At 43.3% G+C, this 26,062-nt stretch overlaps 1 protein-coding gene across 5 annotated transcripts in view; it reads right to left on the minus strand.

Moving 5' to 3' along the window:
- LOC135542073 (calcium-dependent secretion activator 1) overlaps nt 1–26,062 on the minus strand; it is a 186,757-nt gene that overhangs the window by 84,728 nt on the left and 75,967 nt on the right. For all 5 annotated transcript variants that reach the window (XM_064968710.1, XM_064968708.1, XM_064968709.1 and 2 more), the window contains exons 7-8: nt 1,374–1,485; nt 1,017–1,156 (exon numbers count right to left, since the gene is read on the minus strand). In XM_064968710.1, the coding sequence (XP_064824782.1) occupies nt 1,017–1,156; nt 1,374–1,485 (252 nt within the window). The remainder of the gene's footprint in view (nt 1–1,016; nt 1,157–1,373; nt 1,486–26,062) is intronic.

Below are 26,062 nucleotides of genomic sequence, written 5' to 3' on the forward strand. Positions count from 1 at the left end.
GCATATACATTTTTCCTTTTACGTTATAATGAGCAATATATACAACACCTTGAATGAATGGCAATTGGCGAACAATAGCAGAGATGCATCTGTTACAGTACACGGTCTCTGCTGACCTCTTATGGTAAAACGTTGTTACTGCTACCTTTTACTGTGAAAAGGGTTTAGAGCCAGAACGACCCATTTTGTGTTTGTGAAAGGTTAAACTGCTTTCTGATATGAACTTCATTCAGAGCAGAACATGGTTCGGGGATGGGAGAGACATCCAGAACTCCAGCTCCAGTATGAGCCAGTGGACATCCCTACATGTGGGTATGAAGACTGTACTCTGGTTTGTTGAGTGCTATCATTAGATTTACATTGTAGTCATTTAGCAGACATTCTTATCCAGAGTGACGTACAGTAAGTAGTGAGTGCATACATTTTTTAATATTTTTTTAAACTTCTATCAGTCTTGAGTCTGTGGGAGTGCAGAATGTGCAGAATGAGTGTTGTGTTGCTGTGTATCTTGTGTTGTGAAGAGATCAGAGCATGAAGAAGATTATTATTTGCTTTTTGATCTGGGGAGAGGAGAATGTCAATACCTTTTACTTGATATCCATTCATGACAGTGAGAATTCTTACTCTTATTCAATGTGCTCTTGGACATGGTCATGTCTTACATATTAGTGTGAGGCTATGTGCACAATGGCACCAACAAAGTGGTGAAATACAGAAGGAGAAGACTTCCTTTTGTTCTTTAGCAAACATTATGGAAGCTTGATAAATGCAGTACAACAATATTTGAGGAAATTAAAAATGTCAGATGTCACATTACATAGTAATGTTCAATGTGGGTGGAAGATAACAGATTTAATGTTTAAGGTTAAAGATAAAGGTTGCCTGCTTTGGTCACAGTCGATCGGCCGTCTGGAAGTGTGTGTTATGCACTAATGGTCGGCCCACTAGATGGCAGCATATCACTGCATCTGAGAAAGATATGATTTGATCTAGAGTTTCAGCACAGCGTAGCTTACCCACAGTGCTTCATGTTTTGTGGCTTGTCCATGCGGATGGCCAGTTTGATCTTCAGGTCACTGTCAGAGCAGCCTTTGGACACGGACATCTTGTGTAGTTCGGACTGTTTGGGACTGTTAGGGGTCGGATGGAGTACCACCTGGAAGCACAAAGACACATATCTATTACAGTCAAGTCCTACATAAAACACACAGCCATTTAAGGTTGCATCAATGTATATGTATATGTATAATGTATGTAATAGATCGTAACAATGTTTACCCCCTATTCACATCAATGACAACCATTTTAAAATCTGAAAAGCAAGTTTGTTGCTAACTGTGCCTATGTCTGGTTCCAGTTCTGTAGGCTCTTACCCTGCCAAGCTCTTTGTCCTCCAGGGCCAGGACTCCTGTGCTCTCAGTGAACAACTTCACCTTGACAGCAGGCAGAGGGTGTGTTGTGGTGAAGTCCCCCTGGGTCCCCCAGCTGAAACACACAGAAGACCATAAGGTGAGACGGGTTAAAGAGTGACATGACATTGTTTCACATCAAATGTGAACCATTTCAGGAAACTAGGCACACTTCACAGGAGAGCCATTTGAATGTAAACTTTAAAAAAAAATCTAGATGTGTTTTTTTGGCATGAAATGCCTTCTCGAACATGTGAACTTTCATGTGCCTTAATAACATACTTGTATGCCCTCTGTAAATACTAATACAATTGCTAAATTACGAACCTAGTTGGTTTAGGCCACAGAAAAAGTGAGCAACCTTCCTGTTAGCCATGATTGGCTGATATAATGAGTGGGCTGGACATGTCGAAAGATGAGTTTGGATTGGTCTGCCACATAGTACGTTTCTGTGTATTTGAGCTGGTCAGTATGTGTAGGTAATCCTGTTTTATCCTGTCTTTAAAAAAATAATGTATTGCGTAGTAAAACTACAGGTGTTGCTCTCCACTTTCTGGAGGACCGAGTTTTGAAATTGGTGGAATTCATGTTTGATAGCTAAGGACATGGAAAAAACACCTGTCTCTGGATTACATCTTCAAACTAAGGGCAACCATGGCATCCATGACAGGAGAAGCGCCCATCCATGATGTATACGGACAGGTAAGATAGTCTAGCTACAGAAAGTGGTTTTATTTCAAGTTAAAGTGTACTATTAGCTAGCTAACGTTATCTGGCTGGCTCACTAACTAACGTTATGTGTATGATCTTATTATTCGTATCTCAGAGCCATTTGCATAGCTAGTTATAGTCTAATGTTAGCTAGCTAACATTGAACCTGGTTGGTTAGCTACCTGCAGATTCATGCAGGGTAGTAACGTCATAAATTGGGATTATGATTCATTGTTTAGCGAGCTAGCTACATGTCTTAACAATAGACTCCACTATGCAAGTATCAATTTCAATAGAATGTCTGTTAATAGACAACTGTTGATAGACATAATTGTTAATTCACTCAGGCTATCTACTCTGATTCCAGACCACAGGTAAGATAGTCTAGCTAGCTACATTTTCAGATATTACATGTTTCTAATTTTGACTTCAAGTTAAAGTGTACTGTTAGCTAGCTAGCTAACGTTAGCTGGCTGGCTCGCTAGCTAACGTTACGTGTATGATCTTATTCGTATCTCAGAGCCATTTGCTTGGCTAGTTATATCTTAATGTTAGCTAGCTAACATTGGACTCGATTGGTTAGCTACCTGCAAATTCATGCAGGGTTGTAACATCATGAGTTGGGATTATGGTCCTTTGTTTAGCTAGCTAGCTAGCGAACATTCAGAGGCCATTTTCTCAAAAGTGAGGTAACAAGATTATCAACTTTCAAAGCAGAATTACTTTCCCATTGTTCCTCAAATGCAGTGTATGATACGGCATTTTGTAGCTCTGTTTCTCTGCTTTTATCCAATGTAAAAAACACTATTTCAAATTTTGCTACATAAGACCGAATCAAGGCGGTCTGTCACAAATATTATTGGTTGCGTACACATATTTTGCATTTGTTATTGTGGGTGTAGCAAAATGCTTATGATGGTGTGTATAGACTAAATATGAATAGAAAAGGTGTACAGCAGTAGTTATATAGGATGAGCCGAGACTAGAATACAGTATATACATATAAAGTAGGTACGTAAACATTATTAAAGTCACCAGTGTTCAATTACTATCTACAGTACATCTCTAAGGTGCAGGGTCGAGTATACAGGTGGTAGTTGGGTAGAAACAGTGACTAAAGTTCAGGGCAGGGTACTGGGCGGAGGCCAGCTGTAGGTGATTATTTAACAGTCTGATGGCCTGGAGATAAACTGTTTTTCAGTCTCTCGGTCCCAGCTTTGATGCACCTATACTGGCTCTGCCAACTAGTGGGGTGAACAGGTCGTGGCTTGGGTGGGGGAGGTCCTTGCTGATCTTCTTGGCTGTCTTGTGACACTGGGTGCTGTAGATATCCTGGAGGGCAGGCAGTATGTCCCCGTTGATGCGCTAGGCTGACTGCACCACCCTCTGGAGATTTCTGTTTTTGCGGGCGGTGCAGTTGCTGTACCAGGCCTATCACGATGCTCTCAATTGTGCATCTGTAGAAGTTTGTGAGGATCTTATGTGCACACTGCCCCCAGAATGAGGTGGAAACTGAGGTGCACTTCTTAACCTCCTGCCAAATGTATGACCATTTAGAGACACATACAATGCCTTGCGAAAGTATTCAGCCCCCTTGAACTTTGCGACCTTTTGCCACATTTCAGGCTTCAAACATAAAGATATAAAACTGTCTTTTTTTGTGAAGAATCAACAACAAGTGGGACACAATCATGAAGTGAAACGACATTTATTGGATATTTCAAACTTTTTTAACAAATCAAAAACTGAAAAATTGGGCGTGCAAAATTATTCAGCCCCCTTAAGTTAATACTTTGTAGCACCACCTTTTGCTGTGATTACAGCTGTAAGTCGCTTGGGGTATGTCTCTATTAGTTTTGCACATCGAGAGACTGAATTTTTTTCCCATTCCTCCTTGCAAAACAGCTCGAGCTCAGTGAGGTTGGATGGAGAGCATTTGTGAACAGCAGTTTTCAGTTCTTTCCACAGATTCTCGATTGGATTCAGGTCTGGACTTTGACTTGGCCATTCTAACACCTGGATATGTTTATTTTTGAGCCATTCCATTGTAGATTTTGCTTTATGTTTTGGATCATTGTCTTGTTGGAAGACAAATCTCCGTCCCAGTCTCAGGTCTTTTGCAGACTCCATCAGGTTTTCTTCCAGAATGGTCCTGTATTTGGCTCCATCCATCTTCCCATCAATTTTAACCATCTTCCCTGTCCCTGCTAAAGAAAAGCAGGCCCAAACCATGATGCTGCCACCACCATGTTTGACAGTGGGTATGGTTTGTTCAGGGTGATGAGCTGTGTTGCTTTTACGCCAAACATAACTGTCATGCCTTCGTCTTAGTATTTTGTGTTTTAGATAATTAGTTGGTCAGGCCAGGGTGTGACATGGGTTATGCTATGGAGCGCACGGTGTTTCCAGTGCGGGTGCATAGCCCGGTGCGGCACATACCAGCCCTTCGTATTGGCCGAGCTAGAGTGGGCATCGAGCCAGGTAAGCTTGGGCAGGCTCGGTGCTCAAGAGCTCCAGTGCGCCTGCACGGTCCGGTCTATCCAGAGCCACCTCCACACACCAGTCCTCCGGTAGCAGCTCCCCGCACCAGGCTTCCTGTGCGTGTCCTCAATCCTGTAGCACCAGTTCCAGCACCACGCACCAGGCCTTCAGTGCACCTCGCCTGTTCAGCGCAGCCAGCGCTTTTCTCCTCTCCTGCGCTGCTGGAGTCTCCCGCCTGTTTAGCGCAGCCAGAGCCTTTCTCCTCTACTGCGCTGCCGGAGTCTCCCGCCTGCCCAGCGCCGCCAGTCTGCCCAGCGCCGCCAGTCTGCCCAGCGCCGCCAGTCTGCCCAGCGCCGCCAGTCTGCCCAGCGTCGCCAGTCTGCCCAGTGTCGCCAGTCTGCCCAGCGTCGCCAGTCTGTCCAGATCTGCCAGTCAGCCAGACTCTTCCAGATCTGCCAAGCAGCCAGACTCTTCCAGATCTGCCAGGCAGCCAGACTCTTCCAGATCTGCCAGTCAGCCAGACTCAGTCCCGAGCTGCCCCTCAGTCCCGAGCTGCCCCTCAGTCCCGAGCTGCCCCTCAGTCCCGAGCTGCCTCAGTCCCGAGCTGCCCCTCAGTCACGAGCTGCTCCTCAGTTCAGTGGGGTTCTAGGTGAGGACTATTAGGCCATGGTCGGCGGCGAGGGTGGATCATCCCAGGACGCGAAGGGGAGGAACTATGACATTTATGGAGTGGGGTCCACGTCCCGAGCCGGAACCGACAGACGCCCACCCGGACCCTCCCTATGGTTTTGAGGTGCGTCCGGGAGTCCGCACCTTAGGGGGGGGTTCTGTCACGCCTTGGTCTTAGTATTTTGTGTTTCAGATAATTAGTTGGTTAGGCCAGGGTGTGACATGGGTTTATGTTATTGTGTTGTTGTATTGGGGTTTTTGTAGGCATTGGGATTGTGGTTGATTAGGGGTGTGTTTAGTATAGGTTTGGCTGCCTGAGGCGGTTCTCAATCAGAGTCAGGTGATTCTCGTTGTCTCTGATTGGGAACCGTATTTAGGTAGCCTGGGTTTCACTTTGTATTTCGTGGGTGATTGTTCCTGTCTCTGTGTAGTTTCACCAGATAGGCTGTAATTAGGTTTCACGTTCCGTTTTGTTGTTTTTGTATTCATATTCAGTTATTTCATGTACCACGATTGTTTCATTAAAAACATGAGTAACCAACACGCTGCATTTCGGTCTGACTTTCTTGCGACAAACGAAGAACGCCGTTACAATAACGTTTTGCATTGTTGCCAAAAAGTTACATTTTGGTTTCATCTGACTGATTCTTCCACATGTTTGGTGTGTCTCCCAGGTGGCTTGTGGCAAACTGTAAACAACACTTTTTATGGATATCTTTAAGAAATGGCTTTCTTCTTGCCACTCTTCCATAAAGGCCAGATTTGTGCAATATACGACTGATTGTTGTCCTATGGACAGAGTCTCCCACCTCAGCTGTAGATCTCTGCAGTTCATCCAGAGTGATCATGGGCCTCTTGGCTGCATCTCTGATCCGTCTTCTCTTTGTATGAGCTGAAAGTTTAGAGGGACTGCCAGGTCTTGGTAGATTTGCAGTGGTCTGATACTCCTTCCATTTCAATATTATCGCTTGCACAGTGCTCCTTGGGATGTTTAAAGCTTGGGAAATCTTTTTGTATCCAAATCCGGCTTTCAACTTCTTCACAACAGTATCTCGGACCTGCCTGGTGTGTTCCTTGTTCTTCATGATGCTCTCTGCGCTTTTAACGGACCTCTGAGACAGTGCAGGTGCATATATCACAGTGCAGGTGCATTTATACGGAGACTTGATTACACACAGGTGGATTGTATTTATCATCATTAGTCATTTAGGTCAACATTGGATCATTCAGAGATCCTCACTGAACTTCTGGAGAGAGTTTGCTGCACTGAAAGTAAAGGGGCTGAATAATTTTGCACGCCCAATTTTTCAGTTTTTGATTTGTTAAAAAAGTTTGAAATATCCAAAAAATGTCGTTCCACTTCATGATTGTGTCCCACTTGTTGTTGATTCTTCACAAAAAAATACAGTTTTATATCTTTACGTTTGAAGCCTGAAATGTGGCAAAAGGTCGCAAAGATCAAGGGGGCCGAATACTTTCGCAAGGCACTGTATTTCCCTTAGATTACACAGACCCCAAAATAATTTGAAAACAAATTCAATTTTGATAAACTTCCATATCTATTGGGTGAAATACCACAGTGTGCAATCACAGCAGAAAGATGTGTGACCTGTTGCCACAAGAAAATGGCAACCAATTAAGAACAAACACCACCTATATTTACGAATATTTATTTTCCCCTTTGTACTTTAACTATTTGCACATCATTACAACACTATATATACACAATATGACATTTGAAATGTCTTTATTATTTTGGAACTTTTGTGAGTGTAATATTGGTGCATGTGTGTGTGTGCGTGTATGACAAACCCAGTGTATTCAGAACACTTGACACCACAACAGCAATTTGATCATTCCAATATCATTCAGCATGCTTTTGGGATGCACCACAACCTACTGTGGACTATCTCTGAGCTGTTAGGTGTTCCCCTGTGTGTCTCACTTCTCACTGATGTGCTGCATCACATTTCTATGTGGTCTCTTATCTGTGAAAAAAAAATGTTTTGCACTGAAGTATTTTACACTGCCGTGGAATTATTGCAATCAAAAGAAGAGCTTGTCAACAAACCCCCCTAGTTAATTCGTTGAGAGCTCAACGACAAAATATACCATGGCCTTTTATAGCAAAGATACACCCCCTTCAATCTTCATGACAAACAACAGATGCATGGAATGGTTAACTTCTCTAGGGTAGGGGACAGCATTTGGAATTTTGGATGAAAAGCATGCCCAAATTAAACTGCCTTCTACTCAGGCCCAGAATATAGGATATGCATATAATTAGTAGATTTGGATAGAAAACACTCTAAGGTTTCCAAAACTGTTCAAATAATGTCTGTGAGTATAACAGAACCGATTTGGCAGGCGAAAACCTGAGAAAAATCCATTCAGGAAGTAGGATTTTTTGTTGTTGTAGTTTTCTATTCAATGCCGTTACAGTATCCATGGACTTAGGACTCAAATGTCAATTCCTATGCCTTCCACTAGATGTCAACAGTCAAACAGTACTTGTTTCAGGCTTGTATTCTGAAAAATGAGGGAGTAAGAGCAGTCTGAATGAGTGGACCCTGCCATGTCACAGAGCTTTTTCCAGCGCTCGACCGAGAGAGTGCCTTTCTTGTTTACCTTTTATATTGACAACATTATTGTCCGGTTGAAATATTATCGATTATTTAGGCTAAAAACAACCTGAGGATTGAATATAAACATTGTCTGACATTTTTCTATGAACTTTACGGATACATTTTGGATTTTTTGTCTGACTGTTGTGACTGCGTTTGAGCCTGTGGATGAATGATTCACAAGAAGTCAATCTTTAAACCTATGTAAAATAGTTGTATCTTTTCTGAATTTTTATAATGAGTATTTCTGTATTTGAATTTGGCGCTCTGCAATCTCACTGGATGTTGGCCAGGTGTGACGCTAGTGTCCCACATACCCTAGAGAGGTTAAGATTTGTATGAAAGATCCTTATAATTCACAGCAAACAGTATCTGCTGTAAAAACTGTTCTCATTGTGTAGAGACCAGGGTCTGGTCCCGGAGTCATCTCTCCCTGGTACCTTATAGAACAGAAACATTAACTCATGCTATGGAATGCGGTCTCTTCAGGTGTATCACCCAAAGACATCGTACATCTTCTGTCAGTGTTAAATCTCCCAGAGGCCCATCCTCAGTAGAACACACGCAGATGAGTGTTCTAACAACCCTTATTCTGTTGCATAAAACAACCATTTGATGCGATTACAGTATAACATAATCTTGCAATTCTCTCACAACAAACAGCGGCTACCATCCATGAAGCATTTCCCAGATGTGACAGTATTGAGTATTCATTTGTAAGGTTTAACTACTATACAATAATATAAGTGTATAAGTGGTATACTGTGTACAGTAAGTGACATCTCTGGCTCACCCAACTGAAGCAGGAGATTGAGGGTGTTTAAAAGGAGATGCTACTATAGAATTCTGTAAAAACAGTTGATAATAGGACTCAAATGCATTGTGCCACAGGGCTGTTGTTGGTAGAGAGCATATATGCTAGAAACGTGGAGCGCAAAATTGGATCCCATATAGATACTGTATATACTTATATGACCAAGGATAGGCAGCCTAACACTCTAGATGGTTCACAAGCATTTAGAGTTAGTGTCCAGATAGTCATAATCCATTCCATCTTACCACACACACACACACACACACACACACACACACACACACACACACACACACACACACACACACACACACACACACACACACACACACACACACACACACACACACACACACACACACACACACACACACACACTGTGGTAACAGACTTGACTATGGTTAGAAGATGGCTGTCTCCTGACGGGTTGGTAGAAGTTAATCTAGTTGGGATGTTCTCTGTAGCTCTGACAGCTCCATGTACACACTGTGAAATGCAGCTTATAAAGAATACCAAACACAGGCCTGCCAGAAACAGCCACTGAGGAGTACACAGACCAAGTCAAATCAGATCCAAGTTTCAAGCTCGTCCTATGGGAAGACTCACAATTCTCACTATTCTAGAAGCATGTGAGCAAGTGGGCAGTGCGACATAAGCATGAAATAGAGAGAGCTCTTGGCTGCCTGTGGCCACTCATGAGTTAATATAGCCAGGACTGGCTTCACATACTAAGCATGCTCACTACAGTTCTGTCTGCCTGCGGTGGGGGAGCACTGATACGGCAGAATGAAGATTAGTCTGTCCATCTCACTCTTTCACCCCCTCCATCGCCCTCTCTCCGCACTTAAACTGTACGTATTTCAATCATTTTGCATGGTATAAAATTACCTGCTCTAAATGAAACACAGTTTCCATGACATGCCCCACCAACGCCCTGAAAGCAGCTCCACATATGACCCATTAACAACAACCTATCAGGCTTGATGTCCAGCATCTGTTGAATTGCTGCTTTCCATCAACATGACCCACATCCCTCCAGCCCAGTAGCCACTGTACTGGAGCCTTGGCAGGGAACACTTTGTGACACAGTGTTACAATGCCTCTGAATCATGAGCCCTGTGAGTCATGTGTAATACATTGGGCTCTCCCACTATTAAGTAGTGTGTGGAGTAGTGTGTAAGGGCTCACCAGTTGACTCACCACAGAACGGCCTGTCACACATGCACACGTTCCAAGTCAACAACACTCTGGTGGTACTAGCCTATGTATGAGTCATGGAGAAAAGACTGCAATCTATTTCCCTGGGGTTTTTCCTCTGTTTGTCTTGTCAGAGCAGATTGCACTGGCAGAGTGCCGACTCTGCAATATTGACACCAATTGAGAGGGAAAATATAATTTATTATAATGAATTACAGAGAAGCGTAATATTGCATGGATTTAAACAGAACAAATTGAATATTCTCCAGATGGTTTTAATTGTGTAGTATTTAACAGCATACATTTACAGACAATTAACTGTCTGTAAATATGTGTTTTAAGCAAAGTAGCTGTCCAAAGCCTGGTAATTCTGTTTTTACATACTACCTGTAGATGGCAGTCTAAGAGCTTGCAGAAATATGTAGGTACTTTCACTCAAACCATGAAAAGGAAAAACCAAGGAAGCCAACATCATTTCATCCATGCTCGAAAGAATAAGAATAGATGTTAGTGCAAAGTGTTAAACAAATGCCTTCATCAGTGCTGTACAAATTCATTAGGAGAAGACACATCTGTTGTTCGTAAGAGGCGCGACAAGTCAGGTGCAGCAACTGGTTAAATACATACCGGGGAAAGGGGAAACAAAGGTCTCTTCTCAATGATATCTGCCCATTTAAAAAAAAAAATATTCTACATATTTCCTGTATAAAGTATATGCCCTGGGCCCAGTTTTTCAAAAATTGTCTTATTGGATTTGGGCAATCGGATAGGATTAAATGAGAGCACTGGGTTTTTCAAAACTGAAAACAGATTCTGATCCTCTGAATAGGGATAAGGATTTAGTAATCCAATCTGATCTTTAATCAGGATTGTATTGAGCTTCTTCTTGATCCCAGTGGAACAGTAGATTTAGAAAGGCATTACAACCACAACATTTCAATGTAACTAAGGTGAGAAAGTTTAAAAAAACTTTGTTAGATCGGAAAATCAAAGGTTAAATATGTTAAATTGACTGCAGTACGTATGTGGTAATAAGTTATATTGAGAAGTGTCAAACAAATGTTTCTACTTATTTCTTGTAACGTCTGCTTTCAACTCACTTTCAAACACGTAGATCCCCTGAACGCAGCTCACTCTCCAACTCACACTCTCAAACACATAGATCCCCTGAACGCAGCTCACTCTCTAGCTCACACTCTCAAACACGTAGATCCCCTGAACGCAGCTCACTCTCCAGCTCACACTCTCAAACACGTAGATCCCCTGAACGCAGCTCACTCTCCAGCTCACACTCTCAAACACGTAGATCCCCTGAACGCAGCTCACTCTCCAACTCACACTCTCAAACACGTAGATCCCCTGAACGCAGCTCACTCTCCAGCTCACACTCTCAAACACATAGATCCCCTGAACGCAGCTCACTCTCCAGCTCACACTCTCAAACACATAGATCCCCTGAACGCAGCTCACTCTCCAGCTCACACTCTCAAACACATAGATCCCCTGAATGCAGCTCACTCTCCAGCTCACACTCTCAAACACATAGATCCCCTGAACGCAGCTCACTCTCCAACTCACACTCTCAAACACATAGATCCCCTGAACGCAGCTCACTCTCCAGCTCACACTCTCAAACACATAGATCCCCTGAACGCAGCTCACTCTCCAGATCCTAATCACCTTAATTCTGACCACCTGTTCAGACACCTGTATGTCATTATCACACACTATTTAGTTTAGTTCTTTGCACCCCATCATTGTGGGGTATTGTTTGGGACACATCTATTCGGAGCGCTGGTTTTCCGGTAATGTAATCCTCCTGTGATATGATTTTTGCCTGCCTCACTAATGATGCCTTTTGCCTATTCCCTGCATGTACCTTAGCCTATCGGTTTTCCTGTTATCAGCCTGATCTCCCGAATGACGTTAGTAGCCTCTTCCCTGCCTGTACTGTTGCCTTTTTGAACACCCTGTGTATGACCTTCTGCCTGCCCCTGGACCCAGCTACCTGCCTCCTCCTGTGGTCCTTTAATAATAAACACCTGCTGCGCCCTGCGCTTGAAACCAGCTCTGTCTCCCATCGTGTTCATTACAATTCTAACTGATATGCAAGCTATATTTATTTTGTATAACGTTTCCTTTATTCAAGTAGTTTACTTTATTTGTTTTCTTATGAGCGTGTAGAAGTAGTACCACAATCTGTCTAGTAGATGGCAAGGTGTAGGCCTGTTCAAAGCAAAACAAAATCCAGATTCTGTGATCTTGATATTGTGGTATCTGGATCAGAATGATCTTATCTGATTATTTTTGGAAAAAACATCTAAAAAAACAGCCAAATCATTCTCATCCTGGATAACAAAAATGGTAGAATTAGAGAATCATTCTGAACTAAGATTTTGTAAGATCTTCGAAAGCCAAGTTAACAAATAGATCAACAACCATTTCGAATCCCACCGTACCTTCTCTGCTATGCAATCTGGTTTCAGAGCTGGTCATGGGTGCACCTCAGGCACGCTCAAGGGCCTAAATGATATCATAACCACCATCGATAAGAGACAATACTGTGCAGCTGTATTCATCGACCTGGCCAAGACTCTGTCAAGCACCACATTTTTATCGGCAGACTCAACAGCCTTGGTTTCTCAAATGACTGCCTCGCGTGGTTCAACAATTACTTCTCAGACAGAGTTCAGTGTGTCAAATCGGAGGGCCTCTTTTCCGGACCTTTGGCAGTGTCTATGGGGGTGCCACAGGGTTCAATTCCCGGGCCGACTCTCTTCTCTGTATATATCAATGATGTCGCACTTGCTGCTGGTGATTCTCTGATCCACTTCTACACAGACGACACCATTCTGTATACTTCTGGCCCCTCTTTGTCACCAAAGCCCCATACACTACCCACCACTGTGACCTGTATGCTCTCGTTGGCTGGCCATCGCTTCAAATTCGTTGCCAAACCCACTGGCTCCAGGTCATCTATAAGTCTTTGCTAGGTAAAGCCCCGCTTTATCTCAGCTCACTGGTTACCATAGCAGCACTCACCCGTATCACACGCTGGAGCAAGTATATTTCACTGGTCACCCCCAAAGCCAATTCCTCCTTTGGCCACCGTTCCTTAGTTCTGTGCTGCCAATGACTGGAACAAATTGAAAAAAATCACTGAAACTGGAGTCTTATATCTCCCTCACTAACTTTAAGCATGAGCTGTCAGAGCAGCTACCGATTACTGTACCCAGCCAATCTGTAAATAGCACACCCAACCACCTCAACCCCCCCATATTGTTATTTATCCTCTTGCTCTTTTGCACACCAGTATCTCTACTTGAACATCATCATCCGCACATCTATCACTCCAGTGTTAATGTTAAATTGTAATTATTTCACCTCTATTGTCACGTTCTGACCATAGTTCTGTTATTTTATTATTTGTTTTAGTATGGTCAGGGCGTGAGTTGGGGTGGGCAGTCTTATGTTTGTTTTTCTATGTTGGGTTTTGTGTTCGGCCTAGTATGGTTCTCAATCAAAGGCAGGTGTCGTTAGTTGTCTCTGATTGAGAATCATACTTAGGTAGCCTGGGTTTCACTTTTGGTTTGTGGGTGTTTGTTTCCGTGTGTGTGTTTGGGCCACACAGTACTGTTTGTAAATTCACGTAATCGTTTATTGTTTTGATTTAGTGTTCAGTGCTTTCTTTAATTAAAATCATCATGAACACTTACCACGCTGCGCTTTGGTCCGATCCTTACTCATCCTCAGACGAAGAGGAGGAAATCCGTTACATCTATGGCCTATTTATTGCCTTACCTCCCTACTCTTCTACATTTACAGACACTGTACATTGGTTTTTCTATTGTGTTATTGACTCGGTTTGTTTATGTGTAACTCTGTTTATGTTTTTGTCACACTGCTTTGCTTTATCTTGGCCAGGTCGCAGTTGTAAATGAGAACTTGTTCTCAACTGGCCTACCTGATTAAACAAATGTGAAATTAAAAATAAATTTAAAAAAGAGATAGAGAAGCTACATGTATCTAATTATTGACAAGTTGCAAAATGTTGGAAATTATAAGCAGAAACATATCTAAATCAGGCAAAAAAAATCCTGCACCCCCCGTCAAAAAGACATAATGGGACCCATGTCATCCAAAAAGTTGTCTCAAGTTTGCCAAAAAGCACCTGGATGATCATCAAGACTCTTGGAAGAATGTTATATGGACAGATGATTAAAAAGTCTAACTTTTTGGACGACATGAGTCCCAATATACCTGGCGAAAACCAAACACTGCATTCCATAGTAAGAACCTCATACCAACGGTCAATCATGGTGGTGGTAGTGTGGTAGTTTGGGGATGCTTTGCTGCCTCAGGATCTGGACAACTTGCCTTATTAGAAGGAACAATGAATTCTGCTCTATATCAGATAATTCTACAGGACAATTCTACAGCTGGGTCATGCAGCAAGATAATGATCCAAAACGCACAATCAAGTCTACATGAAAATGGCTAAAAAGCAACAAATTTGAAGTTTTGGAATGGCCTAGTCAAAGTCCAGACATAATCCCAATTGAGTTGTGGTGTCACGCCCTGACCATAGAGAGCCCTTGGATTCTCTATAGTGGTTTAGGTCAGGGTGTGACTAGTGGGGTGTTCTAGAATGTGTATTTCTATGTTGGTGGTTTTGTATGGTTCCCAATTAAATTCAGCTGGTAAACGTTGCCTCTAATTGGGGATCATATTTAGGAAGCCCTAAATACCACCTGCTTTGTGGGATATTGTTTGTGTTAGTGTTTGGACACTACGTCTTCACTTTCTTTGAAAGTGTTGTTGTTTTGTTTCTAGTTTTACTTTGTATTAAAAAGATGTGGAACTCAATGCACGCTGCGCCTTGGTCCACTCGTTTTGATGTTCGTGACAGAATATCCCACCAAACCAGGACCAAGCAGCGTGCCCAAAAGGGAAAGGAGTTTTGGACATGGGAAGAAGTGATGGGTGGATGCGAAACCCTTCCTTGGCGGCAGACGGAAGGTAATAACGGAGGACAGCGACGCCAAGGACAACGCAAAGATTTTTTTTGGAAGCCCGGTACGTCATGTGCCGGTTCCCTGCATTCGCCCTAAAGAGCCAGAGACCATCAGGGAGAAGTTGGGAGAGAAGCGGGAGATGTTGTGCAAGTGTGTTCTGCGCAACATTTGACCGGAGGATCCGGTTAGCAGTCTGGTGAAACCTGTGCCGGCTCCACACATCTGGACTCCAGTGTACCTCCCCAGTCCAATGCGTCCTCTGCCTCCTCCCCGCACTCACCCTGAAGTGCTTGTCACCAGTCTGGTGCCACCTATACCGGCGCCACGTACTAGGCCTCCAGTGCGCATTCACAGTCCACAGCTTCCGGCGACGGTTCCCTGTCCGGAACCTCCTGAGATGGTTCCCGGTTCAGAACCTCCTGTGATGGTCCATGGTCCAGAACATCCAGCGACGGTCCACGGTCCGGAACCTCCAGCGACGGTCTACGGTCCGGAACCTCCAGCGACGGTCTACGGTCCGGAACCTCCAGCGACGGTCCACGGTCTGGAACCTCCAGGCACGACGTCCAGTCCCGCTCCATGGCAGGATCCTTCCTCTGCACCGGTGCCCCATCCAGGCACGGTGTCTAGTCCTGCTCCAGGGCAGGAACCTTCCTCTGCTCCGGTGCCCTGTCTAGACACGGCGTCTAACCCAGCTCCATGGCCGGAGCCTTCCTCTGCGCCGGTGCCCAATCCAGGCACGGCATCCAATCCCGCTCCAAGGCAGGAGCCTTCAACTGCGCCGAGGCCCAGTCTAGGCACGACGTCCAGTCCCGCTCCATGGCAGGAGCCTTCCTCTGCGCCGGTGCCCAGTCCAGACACGGCGTTCAACCCAGCTCCATGGCCAGAGCCTTCCTCTGCGCCGGTGCCTAGTCCAGGCAGGGCGTCCAGTCCCGCTCCAAGGCAGGAGCATTCCTCTTCATCGGTGCCCCATCCAGGCACGGTGTCTTGTCCCGCTCCAAGGCAGGAGCCTTCAACTGTGCCGAGGCCCAGTCCAGGCACGGTGTCTAGTCCCGCTCCAGGGCAGGAACCTTCAACTGTGCCGAGGCCCAGTCCAGGCACGGTGTCTAGTCCCGCTCCAGGGCAGGAGCTTTACTCATAGTTTTGATGTCTTCACTGTTATTCTACAATGTAGAACAGTAAACATAAAGAAAAACCCTTGAATGAGTAGCTGTCCAAAGTTTGACTGGCACTGTGTATATATCTACACTACCATTCAAATATTTGGGGTCACTTAGACATTTCCTTGTTTTTGGTCCATTAAAATAACATAAAATTGATCAGAAATGCAGTGTAGACATTGTTAATGTTGTAAATGACTATTGTAGCTGGAAACAGCTGATTTTTAATGGAATATCGACATAGGTGTACAGAGGCCCATTATCAGCAAACATCACTCCTGTGTTCCAATAGCACGTTGTGTTAGCTAATCCGAGTTTATAAAAGGCTAATTGATCATTAGAAAACCCTTTTGCAATTATGTTAGCACAGCTGAAAACTGTTTTGCTGATAAAGAAGCAATATAAATGTCTTTCTTTAGACTAGTTGAGTAGCTGGAGCATCAGCATTTGTGGGTTCGATTACAGGCTCAAATTGGCAAATAACAAACAAATAACTTTCTTCTGAAACTTGTCAGTCTATTCTTGTTCTGAGAAATGAAAACTATTCTATGCGAGAAATTGCAGAGAAACTGAAGATCTCGTACAGCGCTGTGTACTACTCCCTTCACAGTACAGCGCAAACTGGCCCTAACCAGAATAGAAAGAGGAGTGGGAGGCCCCGTTTCACAACTGAGCAAGAGGACAAGTACATTAGAGTGTCTGGTTTGAGAAACAGAAGCTTCAAAAGGCCTCAACTGGCAGCTTCATTAAATAGTACCCACAAAACACCAGTCTCAAAGTCAACAGTGAAGAGGCGACTCCGGGATGCTGGCCTTCTAGGCAGAGTTACAAAGAAAAAGCCATATCTCAGAGTGGCCAATAAAAATAAAAGATTAAGATGGGCAAAAGAGCACAGACACTGGACAAAGGAACCCTGCCTAGAAGGCCAGCATCCCGGAGTCGCCTCTTCACTGTTGACGCATGTCGGCTTTGATGGCAGGTTTGAAACCTGAAATTGCAGGGGTATTGGACCAGTATTCTCACTGGGATGAAATAGTACAAGCGGCATGGAAAGAGGAAGCTAATTCCGTTTACTCCGCAGATGTACGAGTGGTTAATGCAGCCACAGTGAACGCCATTAACAGTGGTTTCAATGGCCAAAGTAAGACAAGGAAAAAGGGTGGAAAGGGAAAATCAACAGTCCTGTTTTAGGTGTGGGGCTATTGGTCATTGAAAAAGGGAGTGTTTGTAACCGGCCGCGACCGGGTGGTCCGTGGGGCAACGCACTATTGGTCTAGCGTCGTCTGGGTTAGGGAGGGCTTGGCCGGTAGGGATATCCTTGTCTCATCGCGAACCAGCGACTCCTGTGGCGGGCCGGGCGCAGTGCACGCTAACCAAGCTTTCCAGGTGTACGGTGTTTCCTCCGACACATTGGTGCGGCTGGCTTCCGGGTTGGATGCTCGCTGTGTTAAGAAGCAGTGCGGATTCGTTGGGTTGTGTATCGGAGGAGGCATGACTTTCAACCTTCGTCTCTCCCGAGCCCGTACGGGAGTTGTAGCGATGAGACAAGATAGTAGCTACTAACAATTGGATACAACGAAATTGGGGAGATAAAGGGGTAAAATTCACACAATAAATAAAGAAAAAAAGAAAAGGGGAGTGTAAGGTGGGGATGGAGTTCGCTGTATTCGGGAGGGACGCTGCGATGCAAGCATTTGCATTTTTTTCAAAGGGGTTGCAAAAAAATACTCTTGAAAGCAGCGGGAGAGGAAAATGTTAGATAGCAGAGGCTATACATTTTTCTTTCCCTCAGTGTATAGCCTCGGTTCGATTGATTTTTATGTGGAGGGAGAAGTATGAGACCATGTCTCAAACAAAATTTTTATATATGTCAGGGATCAAATATTGTGCCTTCCTTATGAAGAGAAATTGGCTAAATTTGTCAAAGGAAAAAGTATTTTGGGTTGAAGAATCTAGGCGAAATGCCAGGGGGATGGATTCTGAAGAGGTAACACATTAAAATTATCTGGCCAAACCATCCTTGCAAACTCAGAAAACCTTGGAGGGATTTTTTAATCTAGTGAGACATTTTATGTAGTTTCATTATTAAATAGATTTACATTTTATGTCGTCTTATTCTGAAATAGATTTTTAGAATGGATGAAAGGGAGGAGTCATTAGAAATTAGCAGTGGGGTTACCAAACCTAAAATGAACTTTTAAAATGTTGAATATGAACATTGTGGTGCGGTGGTTATGGAGAATCATGGGGAAAAGACACCAGTGAATCGTTAGACTCGGTGGCGAGATAATGTCGCCTTGTCTAAGGGTAATACATGCTAAATAAAAGGATACATAAACGACAGGGTGGATTAAAACAAATGATTAATCACGGAAGTATGGACAGTGGATTTACCATCATCATGTTTGGTTTATAATTAATCATTTTGAATTTCTGATTAAGATGTAACATAGTGAATGCTAACAAAAACGTACACTTTCTTTACCTCTCGTTGGAATGTTCCCTGAGATGGTGGTCTTGCAGAGTGCAGTTAGTGATATTCGGCAGTTTTAAGTATAAAAGTATCTGGATTAGGCCATAAACAGAGTTCCCAGATAAGTATGGCCTGTTCACGTGTGTGTTTTTGACCTACGGTTTACCAGACACACCAGCGGGCACACACAACTTACCGGATAACATGGGAATTATTTTGTGGGTCTTTTCAATTTGGTTTTAAATTGGCTATGCAGAAGGATGGAAATGTTTGACATTTTTTAAATGGTTTCTGAAGGACAGGGAAAGAAAAGATCAAGTAAATATTTAATGGTGTCGAATGCCCTGTATCCTGACTTTCTGGTGAGGCCTGATCAATCTCACTAGAAATGATAGAAACAGGTGGGATTTAATTATAAAAATGAATGAAAAACCCCAGTCTCTAGTCTATTTCACCATTACTTTATGGGATACCATTATTTCCTTATGGATGCAATTATTTCCTTATGGAGTTATCAAGTGTTGTAATTCTAAGTTGATTGGTCATTCAAATGTTTACAATTTTTTATTTAACATGCAGTGCTGTTTGTTTTTGAATCACGTTGTGAATTGTACAAAGGGGAAACTAGCAATTCCCTGAGGCTCTAGTCTTTGGGTAAATACACACATGTATTTTGTTCAGTCTGCATATAGAACAAAACATGTGTGAATAAGGATTATCAGTTAGTCCAGATGGATTGTGATGTGTATTGCTGATTTCATTTTTGTCTTTCTTTCGATACAAATTTCACCAGATTGGGACCGTTGGATTGTTGGGATTCCCCCATGGGTTAGGGTGTTAACTCCCTGATCTGGTAACTCTTCCGAGAGGTCGCCAGTTAAATAAGGGAGTATGAACTAATTTTGAAAATGGTTTCAACAGTAACAGTATGTTGTTATGCTCTTTGACATTTGTCTTAGATATAAAAGTATTAAGAACATTGGAAATGTAATAATTTGTCATATAGTCAATGCTTGTAACTAAACTGGTGTTCTGATCTGTCTTCTCTTGAGGTTATCATGGAAGTTGATGTCAGATGGAGTCTTAATACATGGTAGGAATAATTTGACCATGAACAGCGTGTGTGAACCTCAAAACCCTCCCTAACCGGCTGAAGAAAGAGCGACAAAGGCGTTCAATGCGACAGTGACTTTTAACACTCCGGTCTGCGTCCGAGCCATTAACATGGTTACGGTCGGCAGGAGCGCGCCATGAGTCCTGAGACATGGAGAGAGATCACATTCAAACGTCTCTCTTGCTCCTGGTGTACTGGTGGGAGAAATGGACCAGACATAATGGTGGTAGCGGCTCAGGTGAGAGACTCGTGAACTTGGATTACTCTATATTGAAATCGGACATTATCAAGGGCCATCAAATGTGACAAGCAAGACTTACATACAGTGAGGGGAAAAAAGTATTTTGATCCCCTGCTGATTTTGTATGTTTTTGTTTACTGTTGGCTATAATCAAATAATAGCTTCTTATGCTTTCGCCGAAAAGCCTTTTAAAAATCTGACATGTTGGCTGGATTCACAACGAGTGTAGCTTTAATTTAGTATCTTACATGTGTGATTTAAGGAAAGTTTGATTTTTATATCATTTTATTTGAATTTGCCGCGCTGGCTTTTGGCCAAGTGGGACGCAAGCGTCCCCTATACCATACAAAGTTAAAGGGAGTGCTCCTAATCTCAGCTTGTTACCTGTATAAAAGACACCTGTCCACAGAAGCAATCAATCAATCAGATTCCAAACTCTCCACCATGGCCAAGACCAAAGAGCTCTTCAAGGATGTCAGGGACAAGATTGTAGACCTACACAAGGCTGTAATGGGCTACAAGACCATCGCCAAGCAGCTTGGTGAGAAGGTGACAACAGTTGGTGCGATTATTCGCAAATTGAAGAAACACAAAATAATTGTCCATCTCCCTCAACCTGGGGCTCCATGCAAGATCTCACCTTATGGAGTTGCAATGATCATGAGAACGGTGAGGAATCAGCCCAGAACTACATGGGAGGATATTGTCAATGATCTCAAGGCAGCTGGGACCATAGTCACCAAGAAAACAATTGGTAACACACTACGCCGTGCAGGATTGAAATCCTGCAGTGCCCGCAAGGTCCCCCTGCTCAAGAAAGCACATATACATGCCCGTCTGAAGTTTGCCAATGAACATCTGAATGATTCAGAGGACAACTGGGTGAAAGTGTTGTGGTCAGATGAGAGCAAAATGGAGCTCTTTGGCATCAACTCAACTTGCCGTGTTTGGAGGAGGAGGAATGCTGCCTATGACCCCAAGAACACCATCCCCACCGTCAAACATGGAGGTGGAAACATTATGTTTTGGGGGTGTTTTTCTGCTAAGGGGACAGGACAACTTCACTGCATCAAAGGGACGATGGACGGGGTGAGAACCTCCTTCCCTCAGCCAGGGCATTGAAAATAGGTCGTGGATGGGTATTCCAGCATGACAATGACCCAAAAAACACAGCCAAGGCAACAAAGGAGTGGCTCAAGAAGAAGCACATTAAGGTCCTGGAGTAGCCTAGCCAGTCTCCAGACCTTAACCTCTCTTGGGTAGGCCAAAACATTTTCAAACTACTTTTGTAATACAGCTTTAGGTATTTCTAAACATATATAATCGTTCAAATTGAAGACGGGAAGATCTGTGTTCAATACAGGAGCAAAACAAACTGACGCTACATTTCTGGTTATGCGCCTCTATCAAAAGGTACACATGAAGTGACGTTCGTTCTGAGCTATGGTACTTCTTCATTACACAAAGGAAAAACCTCAACCATTTTATACAAACTGGTGACATCCAGTGGAAGCGGTAGTTACTGCAGGAAAGTCGATTAGAATTCTGGATTCCCCATGAAAACTTATTGAAAAGACAGTGACTTCAAAAAAGAAAAAATCTGAATGGTTTGTCCTCTGGGTTTTGCCTGCTAAATAAGTTCTGTTATACTCACAGACATGATTCAAACAGGTTTAGAAACTTCAGAGTGTTTTCTATCCAATACTAATAATATGCATATATTAGGATCTGGGACAGAGTAGGAGGCAGTTCAGTTTGGGCACGGTATTTATCCAAAAGTGAAAATGCTGCCCAATACCCCAAACAGGTTAATCACATAGAAAATCTGTGGAGGGAGCTGAAGGTTCGAGTTGCCAAACGTCAGATTCGAAACCTTAATTACTTGGGGAAGATCTGCAAAGTGGAGTGGGACAAAATCCCTCCTGAGATGTGTGCAAACCTGGTGGCCAACTACAAGAAACGTCTGACTTCTGGGATTGCCAACAAGGGTTTTGCCACCAAGTACTAAGTCATGTTTTGCAGAGGGATCAAACACTTATTTCCCTCATTAAAATGCAAATAAATTTATAACATTTTTGACATGCATTTTTCTGGATTTGTTTTTGTTATTCTGTCTCTCACTGTTTAAATAAACCTACTATTATAAACTGATCATTTCCTTGTCAGTGGGCAAACGTACAAAATCAGCAGGGGATCAAATACTTTTTTTCCCTCGCTATATGTGCCGTTGGGAAGATAAACTGTAACGCTATGAAAAAGTGCCGGGAAAGGGGGGGGGTGATATTGAGGAGGTTCTACACACTGCAAACAATTTGGACTAAGAATGCATTGAGATACCGATCTTTCACTACCATGCCCCTCGAGACAGAACAGGGACAAATGGGGGTGGTAATGAGAAGGGTTAATATCGGGTCCCGTTTATAAATGTACATTCTAACCCTGATGATGTGTGCCAGGTTGAGAAACTTAAAGTTGAGTGATTGACAGTCCTTAGTGCTTTACTTTGAGTCTTTCTATATTTGGGTTGGATAGTTTATCAAATGTTTTAATTATGATTCGAATAAAGCGAGAGAGGGCGCTACTCTCAAACTGTGAGGTGTGGGTGCAGTGCTAGAATTTATTGGGCCGAGGGAGGATTTTTCCAGAAACCTTATCTAGAAACCTTATCTTTAAGTGTCCTCGAAGAGGGAGGTTGTTAGAGAACTCACTGGATGATAGCTTGGGTCAACCATGAAGGTTTATTTGTTTTTTGTTTTATACCATGTCAGAATTGTAATGTTCAATTGCATCAATACATATAGATTGCTGGATGATACGGTACAATTAATTGCATACAAGGCTCATAGCCTGTGTCTTGCATAACACCCAAGGATGAAAATGAAGGAGAGGGCATGGAGACCAGCATCACATGGGCATAGAATGGAACAGATGGACGGATCTTTCCCCAGTCTTTGTCACATCAAGGGTGGTGTGAATTATTAAACATGTACCTTTTCTCTTTCCCTTTCACGTCAATATGTTTTTAGGTGTTGTGGAACATACGAGTTCATTGTTGTAGAGGAGCGATTGGTGTATATTGACTAATTGATTTAAGAATGTTTTATTATGCTTATAACTTTAGAAGTGCATTAGGAGTAGTGACTATTGTGTTATGGGTTAGATGTAATGATATATGTGAAAATGTATCTGTAGCAGGAGACGAGGTACACATGAGGTCTGTGTTTGAGACAATGTTTACATAATGTAACGATTGTCGCTCTGGATAAGAGCGTCGGGTAATGTAAAATGTAACGATTGTCGAAGAGAGGACCAAAGAGCAGCGTGGTACGTATTCATAATGATTTTAATAAAGATGAATACTGGAACAAAAAAAAAACAACAAACCGACAAACGAACAGTTCTGCAAGGTGCAACAAAAACACTAAACAGAAAATAACCACCCACAACCCATAGTGGGAAAACAGGCTGCCTAAGTATGGTTCTCAGAGACAATATTTGACAGCTGCCTCTGATTGGGAACCATACCAGGACAAAACCAGAAATACGAAACCTAGAACAAAACATAGAATGCCCACCCCAACTCACGCCCTGACCAAACTAAAACAGAGAACAAAAAAAGGAACTAAGGTCAGGACGTGACACATAAGGCTGTTAAGTGGGATGGAATGTGACTGGGGTGGAGATCTGTGGGGGCTCATAAATTGAGGTCGGGGTGATAGAGTGGTATCATCCCCAGAGACCATGTATATTGTTACAGGAGAAAGCTCGTAGGAGAAGGAGGACAGCTAACTGTGCACAATATAGGGACTATTGCACATACCCAGATCATGGCGAAAGTAGCAGAGATACTGTTGGCATTTCAGACACTATTGTAAACTTTCAGGAAACCTATGATTCAGAGTTTTGTTAGGATGGATATTCTTCCAACGACATTAATCTCTTCCCCATTTATAACAACCAGCAAACACTTGACAGATTCCATGTACTGATTATTCTCACGGCAGTCGCTGTAGGGACAGTAACTGAAGGTGGCCATATATAGGTAGTAACAGCATGGAATTGGACTACGGTGTTAATTAGGTATTTGGAGGTATGTGTCATGGGCAGTGTTAGTAGTAGCAGGGGTTACTCTAGTAGCTTTGTTGGGAGAGTCTGTTGTTCTGTTGTCAGGAAATGACCCATGCGTTGCAGCGTGTATATTCCCAGGTGAAAGCGGCACATGAGGAGCAGGAGATAACCGGGAGCACGAACTGAATTCTGGAGATTGAGTGTACATAAAGAAACACTAGGCAGGGGTGTTGGGACAGCATTGGTCTGGTCCACACAGTATTCCTTGCAGCGGTAAAGATCGTCATGTCACAACATTCTGAAGGCATTGATTCGGGATAAGCACTTGCCTATCAGGTGACGTGCCTATCAGGTGGCAATGGAGGAAGAAGGAGAACAAAGTGGAAATGACATGGCTTGGGAACACCTTTAGGAGCCTGTGGCCGGAAAGGGGAAGACTGGGTGAAAGCATGAGGAGGTTCTCTAGGGCCTTCTTTTTTGTGGAATCCAGTGTCCTGGGGGCATTGAGACAGGTGAAGAGAGAGTGGGAATTGTCATGCTATCACACTTTGGGTTTTCATGCATGTATAATTATGCATAGCTTACCACCTTATTAATGCTGATATGTCTTGGGTTCCGTTTGACTTTTGAACTCTTGTGCTGTCACTCTCTTAGGAACCAGAAGGAGAAAGTTGAACTGGAAGAAGTCCAGCAGGCACGTTATTATCAGTTTTCCATGAGAAATGGAAGTAAGAGTGTGCATAGTGTGACTATAGAACAGAGGCCATAAGTCGGAGTTTGTAAACCTCACTGTGAATGTTAATTATGTTACATGTTGTATTATCATTGTTTGCCCATTTATAAGACATGTCCAAGTTTATATAGTGATGAACAGTACGGGGTTAATGTTCAACAGAGGGGACTGTTGGGTTCTGAGAATATGAAATATACTTATTCATGTCAGTGAGGAGAGAGGGTAATGTATAACGTTTACATTATGTCAGGATATGTTCTTGTTAGCCATCAGGGATCCTATGGGAGGGATCCTCTGGGAGGAGAAAAGAGACAGTCTGGTACCAATCCCCATGACAGCCGTGAGTTGGGGAGGAGTGAGCACTTTGGGGTAGCGGTCAGGTCAGATGAAGTGAGGAAGAACAGATATCACTAAGGTTCTGTCAAGCAACAGAGATGCATTGGCTGTTCAGATGTGTAGGAGGAGACTCCGCATAGGATAAATAGGTTAAATATCAGTGCTTGTGTGAATATGTCTTAGTCGGTTCAGCTATCCTTTGGGATGAATAAACTTGGTTTAAGCTTTCATAATGTCCATCGAGTTCTTACTGATATTTAGAACCTAACATTCCTATGCAAAGTTCAACAGGAGACTGGCCATCTGTGCATAATGGAAGAGAAGGAATGGATCCCTTTTTTTAAAGGTACTCAGTGTTCCGTTATCCATGGCTGTCTGACCGAGATACTGTATCTAGCACAAATAAACTCTACTCTTGTTTCAGGAACAATTGAGGCTGAACTAAAGTTTCCACTGATCCACTCACAGATCCCATCTGATCTCATCACATTCCACTGTGAGGAAGCAGGGCTTAAAATAGCCCCTTCTCTTTCTCACACACACTTGTTTTACTATGCTTGTGGGGACTAAAAATGTATTCCCATTTAAAATCCTTAACCTAGCCCTAACATTTTTATGTGTTTTATTTTTTAATTTTACCTTCAATTTTGATCTTGTTTCATCACTGCAACTCCCCAACAGGCTTGGGACGCGAAGGTCGACTCGACGCGAAGGTCGAGTCATGCCTCCTCCGAAGCATGACCCGCAAAACCGCGCTTCTTAACACCCACCCGCTTCACCCGGAAGCCAGCCGCACCAATGTGTCGGAGGAAAAACCGTTAAACTGACAACTGAGGTCAGCCTGCAGGAATCACTAGGGTGTGAAGAGCCAAGTAAAGCCCCCGGCCAAACCCTCCCCTAACCCGGACGACGCCAGGCTGCGCCACTTGGGAGGCCTCAAACCTTAATTCTAACCCTAATTGTAACCCTAACCCATAAGCTTAGACACACAGTTTGATGTCAATGATGGGCACAGCT

The sequence above is a fragment of the Oncorhynchus masou genome, chromosome 6, assembly GCF_036934945.1.
Source record: "Oncorhynchus masou masou isolate Uvic2021 chromosome 6, UVic_Omas_1.1, whole genome shotgun sequence".
Classification (NCBI taxonomy): domain Eukaryota; kingdom Metazoa; phylum Chordata; class Actinopteri; order Salmoniformes; family Salmonidae; genus Oncorhynchus; species Oncorhynchus masou.